Here is an 18,040-nt window from a genome sequence, read left to right on the forward strand (position 1 = left end):
AAATACATCTATACTTTTTCATCTTTTACATCATATATTGACCTAGTATAATCAAAGAGAGTCTTAAATATGTTTGAACGAATATGGTTGTTGTTTTACGAGCACGTAGTATGCCATTCATAAATGGCTTAGCACTTGGTTGATACCCGATATAGTTGGAATAAAATTCTTAATAAAATATATAGTTCAATATTTTGTATTAATAAAATACCATATTTATGTTCACGTTCTGTAATACATTCATGTAGGGGGGAAGAAGGTTGTCTGAATCAAATTACCAATTAAACTTGTGACTCTTGCTGAAGCGGCAGTCGAGGTAGTTTCCTTCTCACTTAGGACCTTTGAAGTTTTTGGGTCCAATTTTTAAATCTAGTTAGGCGCCAGCAGAAAATGTTGGTTAGTCTAGAGCAACTCAAGACTTGTATCTTCAATGTATTGCCATGTGCGTAGATGCACCACCGATCTTGACATATGAGTTTGATCTAATCACACCAATTTATAACACTGCAGGAAGGATTTGTGTATCACCATGCTGAGCCTCACTATTTGATGCTTGTAAAATGGATTCATGAAACTCCTAGTACCATTCCAGCAAATGCAACGCACCGGCTCCGCATTGGTGCTATTGTCTTGAATGACACAAGAGAGGTGTTTTCCATAACTTTCTGTGTATATTTGCTTATCTCGGTCCATCATACGTATATGAAGTGAACTGCCTGTGTTAAATAGTACTCTATTATAGAAATTTGGATTGGCTAGGAAAATTGACTGAGAGGATCATAAGAAACTTGTTGCAAATTTATAACACACTCAGTTAATAATGCTATCATCTTTGTGGATTTGGCACATATCATATTGGGTGTAGTTGTTCAAAAGTTAAATGGATTCTAAGGAGCAACCAAGCAAATTTGGAAGATAGTCCAAATGTAAATGGGAGATCCATTCATCACAGGAAAAAGCCTTCATACCAAAATCATTCATGTTTCCATTTTTCCCGATGTTCTCAGGAAGTTATATCCCTTGTTTGTTATGTTTAGATTTCATTGCTGTTGGTAGATTTGATAAATCCACCTCCACCCTATTTGTTGCTGTATAAAGCATGTGCTCTGGTAATGTAATATTTACAGACAAGATTTGCAATTTATCGATATGATCAGAACCCTAAAGTTCTTCTCTTTCTTAACTGTTGCCACTCATCTTGCACAGTTGCTCGTTGTTCTGGAAAAGCATGGAAGATTTAAAGGCACCATCATCTGGAAGATACCCACTGGAATGGTCGAGGAGGTTTGTGTTTTAAATAAAGTTTCACTTGAAAAATCAAAGCGCTTCAACAAGAGGAAACCGGAGGAAACAATTGCTAACTGGTGAATAAATGAATACATATGTTGTGTGTTTGCTCTTGGCCATCTTGTCTGACGACAGACGTTGCTACATTGCAGGTTGATTCAGAATTCATCGATGTGCTAGCATTCAGGCAAATGCACAAGACCTTCTACCAGAAAGTCGACTTATTTTTTATGTGCACGCTGAAGCCTCTATCGTTTGAGATCCAAATACAAGAGTCTGAGATTGATGGAGCACATGTATGAGTTAAACGAATGAATCAAGATCATCAAATACACGAAGATCAAAACCTAATACATTAATCTGTCTCATTTGATATTATCAGTGGACGCCCATTGCTGACTACGCATCACAGCCTTTCGCGGAGCAGCACTATGTGTTTAACTATGCTGCGGATATATGCCTAGCTAAACTCGAAAATGGTTACACTGGCGTCACACCACGCCCAACTACATCATTCCTCAGTCATAATCCCAGCTACCTCTATGTAAACGAGCTTCTCACCCTCCCAGTTTCTAACTGATCATTTCTACTTCATAATCACAATTTCCAATCCGCTTTATGATTTTTTTTGTGTAAAAAAAGCCTCTCGTGTACTATTTTCTGCATCCAGGTATTTCATCAGGACTGTTTTACACTAGACTCCCTTTGACTCATTTTTTATTATAAATGAATAAAATTTTGAAGGCTGCATCATAGTGAACCCGAACCTGAGACCATGTCTTGGGCATTATTTATAAGATCAGCCCAACTTTAGAACTAATGATATACATTTAACAAAACATTGTAATGTTAGTATCATGATAAGCATTCAAACTTTGAAATATTTAGGACTAAAGTCTCATTTTGATCCTTAACATATTGCGATTTTTTTATTTTGGTCCAAAACATTATCTTTTGAATTATTCAGTCCCTCACATTTGAAATCGAATCACATTTAGTCCGCAATGGACGGAACTGTTAAAATTTAACGGTCAACGTCGATTTATCGGATTTTGACCTAATTAATCGTTTTAATAAATTTTAAAAATTAATAATTATTATAAATAAAAAAAACTTTTATATTTAAAAAAAATAACCCCCCTCCTCCCCCTCCAGCATCTCCACCATCTCCGCCGCCCTCCCCGCCTCCCGATTCCCCCTCGTCGCCCCCACCACCGTCGTCACCGTCTCATCCCTCAGCCTCACCCCCTCCTTACATCCTCACACTATCAGCACGATATCATCATTCAAAACGCTTCTTCACCTCTTCAGTACTCTCTCTCAAAATTCTTCTGCAATTCGAGTTTAGTGATTGAACTCATTTGATTTTCAATTACTACATTTGATTGTGTTGTTTTGACTTTTGAGTTTCATCACCAATCATTTAATTCATTTATTGAGCAAAAAAATAGACTATATCGGACTCAAGGTGGTGGGGAAGGATTTCGGAAGCCGCGCTGCTTGCTTCGGCACTGTGGTGGCCTTTTCCACCGCCACCGGCGGCGACGAATCCGATCTCATGCTGACAGAGCTCTATCCACTCTTCCTCACGCCGCCACCGCCCGGTTTTGGCCCGATGCCGCGGGGGGAGGGAAGCAGCGGAGGAATCGGAACAGATCTAGAAAATCCTCGTGATTCCGACCGGAATTTTGATCTGAATGTTTCCGAAGACATCGATTTGAACGTCGACGGCAGCAACGGTGGTAGATTTGAACGAAGGAGTGAACTACATTCTCAACGGAGGGGGTGATGATGTAAGGAGGGGGTGAGGCTGAGGGATGAGACGGTGACGACGGTGGTGGGAGCGATGAGGAGGAATCGGGAGGCGGGGAGGGCGGCGGAGATGGTGGAGATGCTGGAGGGGGAGGAGGTTGGGGGGTTATTTTTTATTTATAATATAAAAGTTTTTTTTATAATAATAATTATTATTCTTGAATTAATAAAAAATAATTAATTGGGTCAAAATCCGATAAATCCATGTTGACTGTTAAATTTTAACAGTTCCGTCCATTTCGGACTAAATGTGATCCGATTTCAAATGTGAGGGACCGAATAATTTAAAAGATAATGTTTTGGACCAAAATAAAAAAATCGCAATATGTTAAAGACAAAAATGAGACTTTAGTCCATATTTAATTATCTGAGTGTGGGGAGCACTATTCCTCATGTACTTAAAGCATGTGCCACCCTAAATTGGTTGCATACTCAATAATGGAATGACATGTGAAATAAAGGGCAAGTCATCCCTCAAAAACTAACAATTCATTTTCTATTTGTACCAAGAAAAAAAAACTAATATTCCCGTGATTTACGCACGGCAATTTAGACGACTATCATTATTAACAAAGCTCATTTTTTTGACTATTTTCTCTTATCTTTCTTTTTTTGAATATTTGCTTCCGAGTACTTTTATTTTATTTTTATGGTTCATGCAATCATTTTTAGTTTTTAATTAGTTATTGTTGTTTAATATAGGCTATAAGCATTTAATTACTATTGTAACTAAATACACTCCTACTATGTAACAAAGTAAAAAAGTCTTTGTTTTGTTGAATCTGCCTTAGGAATTGTTTATAGTATCAAATTATCAATTTGTGATGTTATTATAATACTGTAGTGAATCACTTGAAAGAAATGATAAATATATTGATACATTTAAATTAATATATATTTCTAATGTATAAATTAAAATGAAATTGATAAATAAACAGTCTTTATTTTGTAGCATCTGCCTAATAATATATTTTAGCAAAAAATGAGCAGAGTATATAAACTTAAAATTTCAGAATTACTTGCCAGTTTTACTCATATAATTAGGTTATACTTTAATTGTAAAGTTTTATTAATAACATAATTAAATCTAGTACATACAATGACCAGACACCGCCGCAACTTTCTCCCAAATCTAAAAACAATAAACAATCTAAACAGTAAACACTAAACACCAATCCAAAAATACAAATAAATTAAATGGCCATCAAAGCCTCAATAATATCCCAAATAAAAATAAACAAAAAAAGAGTAAAATTACAAACAAACAACAAAACAGCAAAATTCAGAAGAAAAAAAAGACAAATCTACAGCTGAAGAAATGCAAACCCGAGACTCAAAATCACGGCAACGAACCCTCCGCCGTTAAATCTAGCGGCACCGTTAGTCGACTGATCCGCCACATCTCCATCCGGAGCATCCGCCGGAGAATCAGACGGCGCCTCCGGTGGCGCAGGCGGCGACTTATGCTTCTTCTTCGACGACTTCGGCGACTCCGCATCTGCCTCTGGACCCGGCGCCGGCGCCGGAGAAGGCGACAGAACTCCTTTAAACAGCTCCTCCGGCATCAAAACCTTATTCACTTGGTAGATCGCCAGCGGCTGCTCATCCACCAGCGTGTTGACGATCTTTGCCGTCACGATTTTCGTGAAAATCGTAACGTCAGATCCGTCGTTTTTAACATCGAAACTGAACTTGCTGGCGCCGTCGGTGGCGAGAGTGTTGGTGATTCCGTTGCTCGATTTCAGGCCGGGGATGGATTGGTAGATCGGGATGCCGTGGTATTCGAGGAGAGATTGCTTCCCCGCGGCGGTTAGGTTTTTGAATTTGGGGGAAAATGCCTTCATCGCGTCGTCGCCGGGGCAGAAGACGGTCAATCCGCTCTCCACATTGTCCTCGAATGTCTTCTCAGCAGGATTCGCGAGCAGCGTCTCGGCGAAGATTTTGCAGCCGTGCTTGGACATGAGCGCGGTGATGTTGATCTGGCTGGGGCCGGGGGCGGGGGCCTCGGCCTCGGGGGAGGGGAGAATAGAAGAGATCTGGATGACGGAGATGTTGTAGGGAATTGCGTCGATTGATTTGACGAAAGTGGCGGAGATGTCGCCGCCGTTGTCTTGTGGAGAGAAGCCGACTTTGCCGCCCTTGAGGTCGGTGATGTTGACGAAGCCGGCGGATCCGGTGGCGGAGCCGGTGGCCTGGAACATGGTGGCGGCGAGGGCGGTGCCGTCGGTGATCTGGTGGAGCTTCTTGGCGTCGAAGTAGTCGAGGAGGACGTGGAGGGAGAGGACGTTTTTGATGGCGCCGAGGGAGAGGTGCTTGGAGAGGAGGTCGGACATGGCGGCGTTGTCGACGGCGCAGACGGTGATGGTCTCGCGGCGGTTGATCTCGGGGGCGAGCTGGGTGACGGTGAGGTAGTGGTTGAAGGTGGAGAAGTCGGGGTCTTTCTCGAGAATGCGGGTGATGTTGTGGGCGGCGGTGGGGGAGGGGAGGAGGAGGGAGAGGGAGAGGGAGAGAACCGCCGCGGCGGCGAGGAGGAGCTGCATTGTCGGCGGAGATTGCGAAGCAGAGAAAGAGGAAAGGTGAGTGAGTGAGTGTGTGTGTGGTGTGGGTTTTATCTTTCAAGCTACAGTACAGATAATGCTTCCGCTGTTAATTACTCACATTAGCTGTCCGAATAACTCCTTTTCCCCCCTTAAGAGTATCTATAATGATCTAGGACCTCCCATAGCCCTCACATAGCCTTCTCACTGCCACCTCATTCAGCACTAAAATCCTCCTGCCACATCATCTGGACATGCAACTGGACATCAAATAGCCCTCACATAGCCTATCCACATCACTAATAACAATTATATAAATTTAATTTACAATTGTAGCAACATACGGAATTAAATTTACGAGATAAATACAGGAAAATTGAATAATACTATTAAAATTTCAAAAAGTACAATAATTTTAAAAAAAATACATTAAAAAAATTACATAAATTTAAATAAAAACTAATGCCTTCCAATCCTCCGCGCCCACAACTCTTCAATTAAATCCTTTTTGAGTCGAATATGAGCCTCCGTCTGACGCATGTTGGCATGTGCTTGGAGGAGGGCTTCTTCATCGTTAGGTACCCCACCTCGTACGTTGGCGGCGACGCCGTGGCTTGGACCGGCTTCATCATCGTCATTGGCCCAATCAGTCAGTTGTACACCTTCATCTTCGACAATCATGTTGTACATGATAATACATGCGTACATTATATCAACAATGCAGTCGACATGCCACAAACGCGTTGGTCCCTTAACTGCAGCCCATCGCGCCTGAAGCACACCAAATGCGCGCTCCACGTCCTTTCGCGCCGACTCCTGCCGCGTCGCAAAGTAGACCTTCTTCGCATCTGATGCGCACTTAATCGTCTTCACAAAGACGGGCCACCTAGGGTATATCCCATCCGCCAAGTAGTAGCCCATATCATGCTGGTTGCCGTCAGCGACAAAACTGATGGCCGGACCGACGCCCTGGCACTGCTCGTTGAAAAGGGGCGATGAGTTGAGGACGTTTAGGTCGTTGTTCGAACCGGCTATCCCAAAATACGCATGTCAAATCCACAGCCGGTAATCAGCTATAGCCTCGAGGATCATCGTGGGATTCTTTCCCTATCACTACCACCACCACTACCACCGGCATTACTCATTTCTTAAATTGATCTTGTACAGAAAGAAAGATAGAGAGAGTACTCGTTAAAACAAGTGGTGCGAATGAAAATGAAGTCCAAAACGTGTATATATAGTGTTTTCGAAAAAAAAAAAATTTAAATTCTGACGCCGATCCGGGGCCTACAATGGCGCCGTGAGGATCGGCGTTAGAACCGGCGTCACCACACGAATCGGCATGGGTACGCCGAAATTGACGCCGATTTCGCCGACGCCGGTCGCAATGGTTCAGCGTCAGAACCGGCGTCGGCGAAAAATCGGCGTCGCGGTTTTGACGCCTCCATTGCTGATGCTCTAAGCATTACCGTGTTGTCAAATATATATTTCAAATTAAGATCACAAATTAATTATCGTTAGTGGATGAATTTATATTAATTTGCACAATAAATTTTGACCAAAAGCATTAATTTTGTGCGTTTTTATGTTAGGTTTTCGTGTTAAAAAATTCAAGTCCTACTCAGATTCAATGTTTATATTCTCTCATTTAAAAATAGTGATGCAATAGCATTTTATATAATATTAAATGTTATCACGAAAATACTACCGACAAGTTAATTGAGAAAGGAAGGTGTAATTTAGATGTACATAAAATAATGTTGAATAGGTTAGGGTTAATATTGTCATACGTATTAGGTTAGTTGAGGCCGACACCTTTTTGGACTAAAACCAAATTAAGACTCTATTTCTTTACCTAACTATGGTATTTATTTATCTCAAAAGAGAAATAAATCATGATCAATTTATTCATGAATATTTGCATAGGGAACTAATTATTTTCAAGAATGACTCTATGAAAAACAAAAATATTTTGATTCACACTATTTTATTGAGTTAGTTAATTTTGAGACGAGGTGCAGAACTTATGACACAAAGAATCGAAGTGGGGAAGTTTTTGGCCACAAATGAAAGATATGAGTATTTATTTGTGGACCTTGCTAGCTAAGCTAAAAAAACAATAGGCCGTGACAAGTTCGATAAATATAGTTCACGAAAATAAATACTGCCAATACTATTTTGAATGCATCATGCAAAAGGTGCCGTTATAAACTCAATGTCGCAATTTAATAGGTGCAGCTATTATAACACAGCTTTATTCTCTTAATTAGGAAATAATTGGTGGGACATGACATATAAAATATACATACATGTGAATCAATATCATGCTCATTCAAGATAATTTTCCACGAGGATTAATGATTTAGAGGACATAATCATTTTATTAACTACTCTATTCTATTATTAGGACTTGATCATGAATGACGTTTATAGAAATAATGGGTGTCGAACAGATTTCTCAATTATATTTTCTTTTACAAATGATACAAGTAGTAAGTTATTTAAAAAATTGCCAGAAAGGGCATCGCAATAATACTCTGAAAATCAGTTCATTTTAAGCAGCAATTCATTTTTCTCTATTATATCAATAGTTTTTCATTTCAGCCAAAACATCTACAATAAAATAAATTTCAGTTTCAACCACAAACTTAAATTACTTTTCGGCGTTTGTGTTAGATCCTTTCACGCCACTCCACTTTAATTTTTATTTTACACAAAAATAACTTTTTCAAACACTTTTATGGTTTGGTTGAATATGTTTTATAATTATTCATTAATTGTGAGAGTTCATACCTGTATAAATGAATTTATAGAATATGCTTTCTAAGATTAGATAAAGACAAATATTCCAACTCAAATTTTGAATTTTCTCGTTTGTGATGGTCAACAGATAGATCAATGACTAAGAAACAACTCAACAGAATGTGGAAAATAAATGTTTTTATGAATGCTTTTTCGATTTACAATATTTAATTAAGTGTAATCATATTTCATTTTTGAGAAACAATTTATTTCTCATAGAAAAAATCCGATTGGAGCAAATTAATATACCACCACGATCATCTATTCAATCATGGTGCATCATATAGTTTCTCAAAATAAGCTTAGGCACAAGAAAAGATAATTAAAGCTACATCTTTGATTATTTTATCATACGATTTTCCAACATAAAATAATTAGATTCGTTTGGTATATTTATATTAAATGGCTTAATTTATACTTTTATTGTCTCTTTCTTTATATGCATGGTTGAATTGTGGCCGCATGGACGTAGCGCAGTTGGCAACGGAGAGGCAGATGTTACTGCAATGAGTTTGGATTCGAATCTCACTGCTGTCGTGTAGTTGCTTCCATCTCTCAGGCACAAGTGTGAGGCCTTGGGAGATGGACTTTTGGCAACCAGTGGGTCTCCCTTTAACGGGCTACTGTGTACTCTGATAGAACCCCTCACATGATGTCGGCCCGGAGTGTGGGGGCCGCCAAGGCAACGCCTTTGGTTGAATTGTTTTATGTTTTCAGAAATCACACTCCCTGTTAGAATATAAATATAGAATTTCGTGGTTTGAAAAGTGTGAAATCGGTAGTGGGTTTACAGAAAGTTCGCCAGCTGTTTGTGCACCGCATATCAATATCAAGAATTCTAGATTTAGATTCTTCCACCGACACATCATCAATATTTATATGCTTTAATTTATACTCCTACTACAAAAATTTACTAATGTACTACTACTATTGTTCTATATCTACTACTACTATTGTATACACACAACAAATTTGTATTGGTATAATTATATTATTACAACTTTTGAGCTTGAGATTTTAAGATAATAATAATTTTATATTTTATAGACTATGTATATCAATTTAAACAAATATAAAAATTCAATAATATTATTCGAATAAAATAAGAGTATGAATGATCACAGCAAATCTATTTATTACAAGAGTTCTATTTATTTGGATCTAAGGTAAACAACTCTTTAAATTCCAAGTTATTTTTTTTCATTTTATTACATGAATGATAAATTTATAATTTTTTTTATTGCTAATATGAAATAAATATATACGAAGTATAATAGACATTAAAAAACCTAGTAAAAATAATTATGTTCTTTCATCATATCTATAGAAAATCACAGCAAATACTAGTATTAAAATTTAAACCATGTTTTCTAGTCACCTACAAATTCACACGTTTTATCATGATGCGTCTAGAAGTGTGATCAGATTTTTCAATGAATTTTATGAAACAAAACGACACCAGCATAAGAATCAAATTTTATGAACAGATCAAAATGAAGGCCTATTTGATAAAGATAAAAATCATATGCATTTGTTAAATCGTAATCTCCGTCGCATTCAAGATCACAACATTCTTAAAAAATATACACGATATTAAGTAGAGTTATTCAGCAGTAGTAGTATTAAAGTAAAAAAGAAATAGTTAAATATTTTCACAAACAGAGAAGAGAGGGATGTTTTTTAAAAGGAAAAATAAGCAATTTTAGTTACGACAAATGTTTTTAAAAAGTAAAAGAAGCAATTTTAGTTACGACAAAAAGAAAGTTTGACATCTAATAAAATTGAATAGTTTAGTGATTTTTATAGGTACTATGAAATTAATGGCATAGGCACACACACATTTTTGCTAGGATAAGTCGAGCTATTATTTAATGACAACAATTGTTTATTTTTTATACATTTGTTATATCTAGCTAGAATTATATCCATTCGAATTGCGGTCAATGATGCGTCAGAATCAAGCCCTTCTCTTAAGGCCATCCACAATAGGCGCCCAGCGACCGCCCAGCCGAGCGCCGGCGCTGGGCGGTTCGCTGGGCGATCTATTGCAGCCGCACAGCGGGCGATTGGAGAGAGAAACCGCGCAGCGCTGGGCGGTAGCGTGGCGCTGGGCGGTCCGTTCGGCGCTATTGCAGCGCCCGGATCGCCCAGCGCACCGCCTAGCGCGAAATTTTTTTTTTCTTTTCGAAACACTATATATACGCGCTTTGTTCGTCATTTTCATTCGCACCACTTGTTTTAACGAGTATTCTCTCTATCTTATGTACTTTTTTTTATTATTGTATTTTTTTTTAATTAATATACTTTTTAAATTATTGTACTTTTTTAAATTTTAATAGTATTATTAAACTTTTCCCGTATATGTCTCGTAAATTAAATTTCGCATATTGTGTGATTGTTAATTATTTCATTTTGTATATATTTGTTAATAGTGATGTGGATATTAGTGGCTAGGCTATGGCTGGGCTATTGCTGGACTATTTGCTTGTGTTGATGATGTGGCAGGAGGATTTTTAGTGCTGCTGATGTGGCAGTGGCTGGGCTATGGCTGGGCTATTGCTGGGCTATTCCTATTGTGGATGGCCTAATGGGCCAAAATTCTAGGCAAGAGGCACAAGGCCGAAAGAGTCGCCATGGACTTGGGCCCAACGACTATTATTTCAGCCAATCAAGGCCTCTTAGCAGTAACCTAGTTCGTCTCTAAAGATGAACATAATTTCAATTTTCAACCAATCCACCGCCTACAAATTGCACAGTTTAAGCTACAAACCTATATATATCATACAGAGCTAAAAGCAGGGGAAGTGGCCAGCCAAATTTCAAAAATGTCAACATATACTACTCCTAGTATTTTGCAGAAGGACAAATGGCCTTTTTCGTGCATCATGGAAAATCTAGAGGTGATGGAAGTAAGGTCGATATAGAGATGGATGATATTTGGTTGGAAACGATTTAAGGCTTCTACATAATTGATTTTGAAAACCTACTGAGGCAATCCACTAGGATTGAATGATCAAGACCGTAGAGCTGCTCTAAACAAACAATGTGGCAACATTACTGAAAGGCAATCAGTAACCAAGCATAGCTACCAAATGTTAAAGAAGAAAGAGTCGATTGAATCTGAGTTCTATCTAATCACACTATAATGAATGATCAAGATTGCAGCTACATTCATACCACTACCAACCTCTTCAAGCACAATCAAGGACCAATCCACCACCTAAAAATTGCAGCGTTAAAGGCTACAAACCCTAAATCATACTCGCACATAGTTCAAAGCAGGGGAAGAGGCAGGCAAATTCCGAAAATCTCAACTTATATTTCTCCAGCTAAAATCATCACAATTATTACAAATTACAGAAATCGCTATTTTTCAATCAGCAGCTAAAATGGTGAAAGCTAAATGCATAAGAATGAGGTGCAATTCACAATACCTGCCTATCGGCAGCCTCAGCAACGATCGGCAATCTAGGAAGGTTTCCGAGCAAGCAAGCAGAGGAGCCGTAGATCAACGAAACCAACAGGAACAAAAACACGGTGCTATCCAAACTCATCAACACATCCAATCCAACGCCGTCCCTCGGATTGAACGTCCGCTCCAGTAAGTCAGGGAAAATCAGCAGCACATCGAGAACAATAGCCTGCATAGTGTTGAACCTGACGTACCTGCTGAAGTTCTGATTCCTCACGACGACGAAATAGAGCGTGAGGAAGACGAGGAATCCGTTGAAGGGGAAGCTCTTGAAGACTCGAATCGCGGGGACGAGCGGCTGGATCAGGGCCTGGAAGGGGGTGAACTGCGTGAGGATGTATTTGCCGTACTGGACGCCGTCGAAGAAGGGGTAGAAGTAGACCATGGCGGAGATGAGGCGGTCCGGCGCGTCGGCGGAGTCGTTGCCCTTGGATTGGGCGGCGAATTTGGACGGTTTGGGGATTCGCGAGGGCAGGGTATGGGTGTGGAGGAGAGGCGATGGAGGACTCGTGAGCGTGAGTTTCCGAAATGAAGAGGAAAGAGCTCTGGTATTGGGTGTGGTGGTGGTGGAGGGAGAGACCACAAGGTAACTCATGGTCATGGCCACCATATCTAGAGAGAGAGAGAGGAGATTTCAGGATCACATATATCTCTCTGAGTTGTGATATTTCAGGGAAGATAGTTATGGGCCCTTTTATTGGGCTATCTTGCGATACTTAAAATGCACAAATACTGGTCTTAATTATGGCTTGGCCCATATTCGCTTTTCATTAAAAGGAAGCCTTTTAAATTTTGTATAGTGATATGTTGGCTTTGAAATTAGCTATGAAACCTATACTCCCCCTTCCTAACTAACTTAAATCATATTTTTTTGGGGATTTTATAACTATGTCGAATCATATTTCTTTTTGGATACCATAAATAAATTGAGTCATTTACCTTTTAACAAAAAAAAATATCTAATCACTTTTACTTTACTCTCTCTTTAACTTTCCTATTTTTTTTAACACATTTTCTTAATCTCCGTGTCAAAATATCTTAACTCAACGAAACAACACTACATAAAATTTCATGTTGAATTAGAAATGTTCCATTTAGAGTGTGATGGAGTGAGTTTATTTTTTAGGACGAATAAAATATCAAGAATAACATTACTCCAGAAATATATGGTAAGTAAGAGTTAGTTTGGAGACAATTTGAATCCACTCATGAGTTGTTTGGCGAGCCAATGTATCCTCTTCCACAGTTTAATGATCAACTGAAGCGATGGAAATCTTCATTTCGAAGTCATCAAATATGGTTTCAATATTAAGCTAACAATTTGAATTCAATCCGAAGTGGAGAACTAAGAGAAAACCATCCATTTTAGGGAGAAAAAACTTTGTGAGACCCTTTTACAAGAGATTAGACTAGTATACAATTTCAGTCTTATATTAGTGGCCTATCAGAAAGATCACATCTAGTACACATCAATGATCTAAATCATATACATACATATTTTTTTTTGTTATAAATGAAGTAATATACTGTACCATAGATGATCTTGTAAAAATCGGTCGGCTGAGCAACACACACCCAATCTGCTGAAATCCATTATGAGCCAATCAACACACACCAAATTGCCACGTCACAGTCCGTGTATGATCAGAGAAAAACCAAATCCAGTCAAGTCATTTATCTCCGAGCAAGAAGAAGAAAGAAAAAAAAAAACTTCACCTTCACACCCTCACTTCCCTCAAACTCCATTTCCACCAACCTCGCCGCCATGTTACCAGCGGCGACATCATGCCGGACCTCCATGTGCATCTCCCCCAATCCGGAGCAACAAAACCTCCTGCTACGAAGCGCCAAACCCAAAACCACCCTCCAAAAACACCCCCTCTACGAGACCACCCACTCCAACATCTCCTTCCAATTCAAGGAGAAAATCCTCTGCCTCGAGATCATGGGCGTCGACTCCGGCCGCGCCCTCGCCGTCAACCCCGCCCTCCACACCGCCTCCCTCCACGCCATCCACGACATCGTCACCTTCCTCCAGTCCAAGGGCATCCACCTCAAGGACCTCGGCAGAATCTTCGGCATGTGCCCCACCGTCCTCACCTCCGACATCAAATCCGGTCTCGCTCCCGTCTTCCATTTCCTCTCCCACGACCTCCGCGTCTCCGATCTCAATTTCAGGAGAGTCATCAATAAATGCCCCAGGCTCCTCATCTCCAGCGTCAGGGATCAATTGAAGCCGGCTCTGCTTTACCTCCAGCGGTTAGGGTTCACGGATCTGCACGCGCTGGCTTATCAGGACCCGATCCTGCTGGTGTCGAGCGTGGAGAACACGCTGATCCCCAAGCTGAATTACTTCGTGAGCTTGGGATTCTCGAAGAGCGACGCGGTGAAGATGGTTCTGAGATGTCCGGCGCTGTTTACCTTCAGCATTGAGAACAATTTCAAGCCGAAATTGGAGTATTTTACCGGGGAGATGAAGGGGGAATTGGGGGAATTGAAGGAGTTTCCGCAGTATTTTGCGTTTAGTTTGGAGAATAGGATCAAGCCGCGACATATGGAGGTTGTACGTAGTGGAGTGAAGGTTGGACTGCCGCTGATGCTCAAAGCCACTGATGAAGAATTCAGGGAACTGTTGATGAGGAAATGAGGTGATAATATATAAAGTAGTATTGTCTTCTTCTTTCATCTATGTAAGTACTTACTATATATTATTGCCACTGTAAATCCTTCATCTGTGTAAATCCATTTTTGGCCTATTTATCTCTGTGCTTCTATTATTCAACGAGCTTCAATGGCATTTTCGTGTCTTGAAAGGGGAAATTAGTTTGTTTTGTTTTTGAAATTTGTTCTTGCTAGAAGAAAGATCAAGAATCCTATAAAGTTACCTTGTAGTATTATGAAGAGAGGGAAGGATATGGATGGGATATTGGGATGTGCATAAAATCCGTATTAGCTAGGCGAAAGAAACGATTCAAAGGGGGGATTTTGGGCTGATGCGTTACATATAGATATAAAAACGGATAAGGGGCTGCATGGAAGAATGCTGGGATCAAGATTCTGGATGAAGATCAAACGCAAGATGAATGGCCAGGTTCTGTGCCATTTTAAGCTTTTGATCATCGTTTTATGGTCTCTTGATTTGATGAACTGACATGTGTGATGTTTGTGTTGTTTTCTTAATTTGTGCTGGCTTTTAGTTCACATTTGACAGTTTTTATCTGTTCATACTTTGATTCTTACTCAATTTATCATGTAAAGATTGTTGGGAAGACTGTTATGTGCATTCATATATGATTGGCCAGGCTAGTAGAAGAGGAAGGAATATTATCAATAATAAGGTGAGCATGGCATTTCCTCTTCATCTTCTTTAGATCCATTTAGCTTCCTGGTATTAATAGTATTGCTTTCTTGATTTATAGCTGTATAATTTGCTGCTTGATATGATTAAGCTTCATACAATTATTAGTTTAATCTTTCCTATATAATACACTATACCGCCAGTGTTGTAATAATTGTCATTTTGTGACGTATCATTTCGTTAATCGAGCAGTCTTCATGATCATTGTTGTGTTGCCCGTCATTTAGTTAATCTTTTTGCAAGTTCAGATTTGTCGACGTAATTGGGCTGTTGTCTCACTATGCATCTCATTTGACCTAGTTCATACTAATTCAATCTATGAAAGTTGCCTTGGCTGTCGACAACACGAGTTTTTATTTTTATGTAAACCTTGTAAAGTAGTAAAAGAGACAGGGAGGAACTGAATGGAAGAATGTAACACAAATGTATTAGTGGGCTGGACTGGGATTGAATTTGGGTCCAGATCCAATATGAATTCAAAAATTTTGAAGATTCAGAGTCCAAGATCCACCACACCATCTCTACTCTCTACACTTCTATAAAATCATTTTTCTGACACTCCATTCTCACACTTCCATTACACCTTATTGCTATTCCTCTTCTTTATTTTTCTACTTCATTTTACAAATTTAAACTCCACTTTCTCTCCATCTCTCTCAATTATAACAAAAAATACTCTCAAATAGGTAATGGCGCAAGGTCACAATTCAACGTTCGCTTCATTCTATACAAACGATAGAGTAGAAGTAGTACATTATTTTAAGGTGCTACTCCAAATTCTGCCTATGACTTGAAAACATCTTTAAATTTTGAACAAAAGACTAGAAGTACAAGTGCAATACATCCCCTGAGGAATCCAAGCGAATCTGAAATTATATGTTGATGCAAGCGAAGATTCAGTCATTGAAATCAATAAAAATCAAAAGCTTTTCATGAGAGTTGTTAATATGAAACACTAGGCACCCCAAAAAGGCCTACTGAATCAACTTCCAAACAAATTGTGTCTTCTATAACAACTTGGAGAAAGGATATGAAAGTGAGTTAAAGCGATGCAAATATTCTACGACCCTTTACCTAGAGGATAGCAAAAGGTCTTTAATTATGTCAAGACTAGAGAAAAGGTTCGCCGCTTGAGGTTAGAGGAGAAGAGGCCCAGACAAAGTGCAAAAGCACAGCTTCAACAGTCAATACTCCATAAGTAGTAGTGGGTAGACAAGCTCTAGGTTGGCTCCAACCCTCCGAGTAACAACGCGGTAAGAGTGTCACCTTGGAATCGAAAAGGAGATGTCTAATCAACAAAAAGCGGAAAAGCTCAAATGCAAATACTCCCTCATCCCTAATAATTCGTCACCATTTGAGCCAGCACGGGTTTTAAGAAATATAATAGAAAGTGAGTTGAAAAAGTTGGTGGCATGTGAGTCCTACTTTTATATATTAATTTTAGAGCATCCACAGTAGGACAGATGTCCAGGCTAACATCCCGACGGACTTCCCAAAAACACCTCCCGCCACGTCATAAGGATATCCCATTGCACTGCCACGTCATAAGGACATCCCACTGCACAATGGCGGACATCCTCAAGGACATCCCGACAGACATCCACTATAATAAAAATTCACAAATTCACCAAATTAAACAATTTACGGAATTAAAATTTCGACATGAATACGGAGAAAATGCAACCACTTTATTTAAAACAAAAAACATACATAATTATTTCAAAAAATACATAGTTAAAAAAAACAACCTCAAGCTTCGACAAATGCCGCCCCCGTCTCACTCCTCGTCGTCCCCCCCGCCAGTCCCGTCGTACCGTGGCCGGTCCCGGCGTCACTCACGGGCTGGGATGGCATCCCCAAATCGCGCGGCATACTGTCGATAACATCCTTCATCATTAACTTGTATAAGAAGTCAGTCGATGCATACTACTTCTCCATGGTGGGTATCAGGGTCTCATGTTGCAATATGCAGGCGAGTGAGGGGAGCTCGGGATCGATCTGGGAAAGAGCTGTCGATTGGACCTCGGGGGACCCGCTAGCGCTTCCCCTAGCCATCCGCATCGCGGTCTTTTGCCCAACCGGGCGACGGCCGCGGGAAGACGATTGAGGGGTTGGGAACTCTGCATCGGCGTCAGGGAGTTCGTGGGAATCGGCACTGCTGCTGTACTCCCCGAAGGCGTTGATCTTCGTCCGCTTCGGCCAGCCAGCTTCAACACCCGAACTAAACTTGGTGGAAGTCTGCACCACAAGATAGACCTCCCAATATTTGAATTCCCCGAAACCCAATTCACTGTCGGGGAACTGCTGGTGAGACAGAAGCTTCATATCATCGGTGGACATGCCGCTGGTTGTCGTGCGGAGGTTGTTTTGGTAGATGCCGGAAAATCGGCTGAGCTGCCTCCTCAGCCGCTTATACTGTTTCCGGCATTGCTCTCCATCGTGAGGCTTCCCACCTGGTGGTTTGAATTGGAGGTAGCTTTGGCTAATGCGCAACCATATTTTGTCGATATGCTGATTAGCCCCGACGTAGGGATCCTCGACTACACTGATACAGGCCTTCGCCAGCGCGACGCACTCCCCTATGCTCCATATGGTCCTCTTTCTCCCGCCGGCTTCCTCCCCCTCCTCCTCGGCCCCCGCCCCACCCTCGTTCCCCGCACGCGAGGACGAGATAGTGCCCTTGCCCTGCCCTCTCCCTTGCTTCCGGGTCCTCCCTGCCACCGGTGGCATCTCAATGGGAAACTCCCTGACCGGAGATAGCCCCAACTCCTT

General features: G+C 40.3%; 4 protein-coding genes and 1 pseudogene across 5 annotated transcripts in view; 3 read left to right on the top strand and 2 right to left on the bottom strand.

Moving 5' to 3' along the window:
- The window catches only part of LOC121756375 (peptidyl-prolyl cis-trans isomerase FKBP16-1, chloroplastic-like), a 542,442-nt gene that overhangs the window by 150,645 nt on the left and 373,757 nt on the right, over positions 1 to 18,040 (top strand). The window lies entirely within an intron of this gene.
- Positions 84 to 1,867, top strand: LOC121756122 (annotated as a pseudogene).
- On the bottom strand, positions 4,140 to 5,770 carry LOC121756355 (fasciclin-like arabinogalactan protein 1). Its single transcript, XM_042151885.1, has one exon. The coding sequence runs from the start codon at positions 5,637 to 5,639 to the stop codon at positions 4,404 to 4,406; it is 1,236 nt and encodes a 411-aa protein (XP_042007819.1). The 5' UTR covers positions 5,640 to 5,770; the 3' UTR covers positions 4,140 to 4,403.
- On the bottom strand, positions 11,738 to 12,554 carry LOC121756377 (protein TIC 20-v, chloroplastic-like). The gene has a single exon (XM_042151924.1). The coding sequence runs from the start codon at positions 12,518 to 12,520 to the stop codon at positions 11,864 to 11,866; it is 657 nt and encodes a 218-aa protein (XP_042007858.1). The 5' UTR covers positions 12,521 to 12,554; the 3' UTR covers positions 11,738 to 11,863.
- On the top strand, positions 13,588 to 15,472 carry LOC121756368 (transcription termination factor MTEF1, chloroplastic-like). Its single transcript, XM_042151899.1, has one exon. The coding sequence runs from the start codon at positions 13,676 to 13,678 to the stop codon at positions 14,555 to 14,557; it is 882 nt and encodes a 293-aa protein (XP_042007833.1). The 5' UTR covers positions 13,588 to 13,675; the 3' UTR covers positions 14,558 to 15,472.

This window comes from Salvia splendens, chromosome 11 (genome assembly GCF_004379255.2).
Source record: "Salvia splendens isolate huo1 chromosome 11, SspV2, whole genome shotgun sequence".
NCBI classification, from domain to species: Eukaryota; Viridiplantae; Streptophyta; class Magnoliopsida; order Lamiales; family Lamiaceae; genus Salvia; species Salvia splendens.

Coding starts and splice junctions, on each gene's coding strand:
- LOC121756355 (XM_042151885.1), bottom strand. CDS start 5,639: ATGCAGCTCCTCCTCGCCGCCGCGGCGGTTCTCTCCCTCTCCCTCTCC.
- LOC121756377 (XM_042151924.1), bottom strand. CDS start 12,520: ATGGTGGCCATGACCATGAGTTACCTTGTGGTCTCTCCCTCCACCACC.
- LOC121756368 (XM_042151899.1), top strand. CDS start 13,676: ATGTTACCAGCGGCGACATCATGCCGGACCTCCATGTGCATCTCCCCC.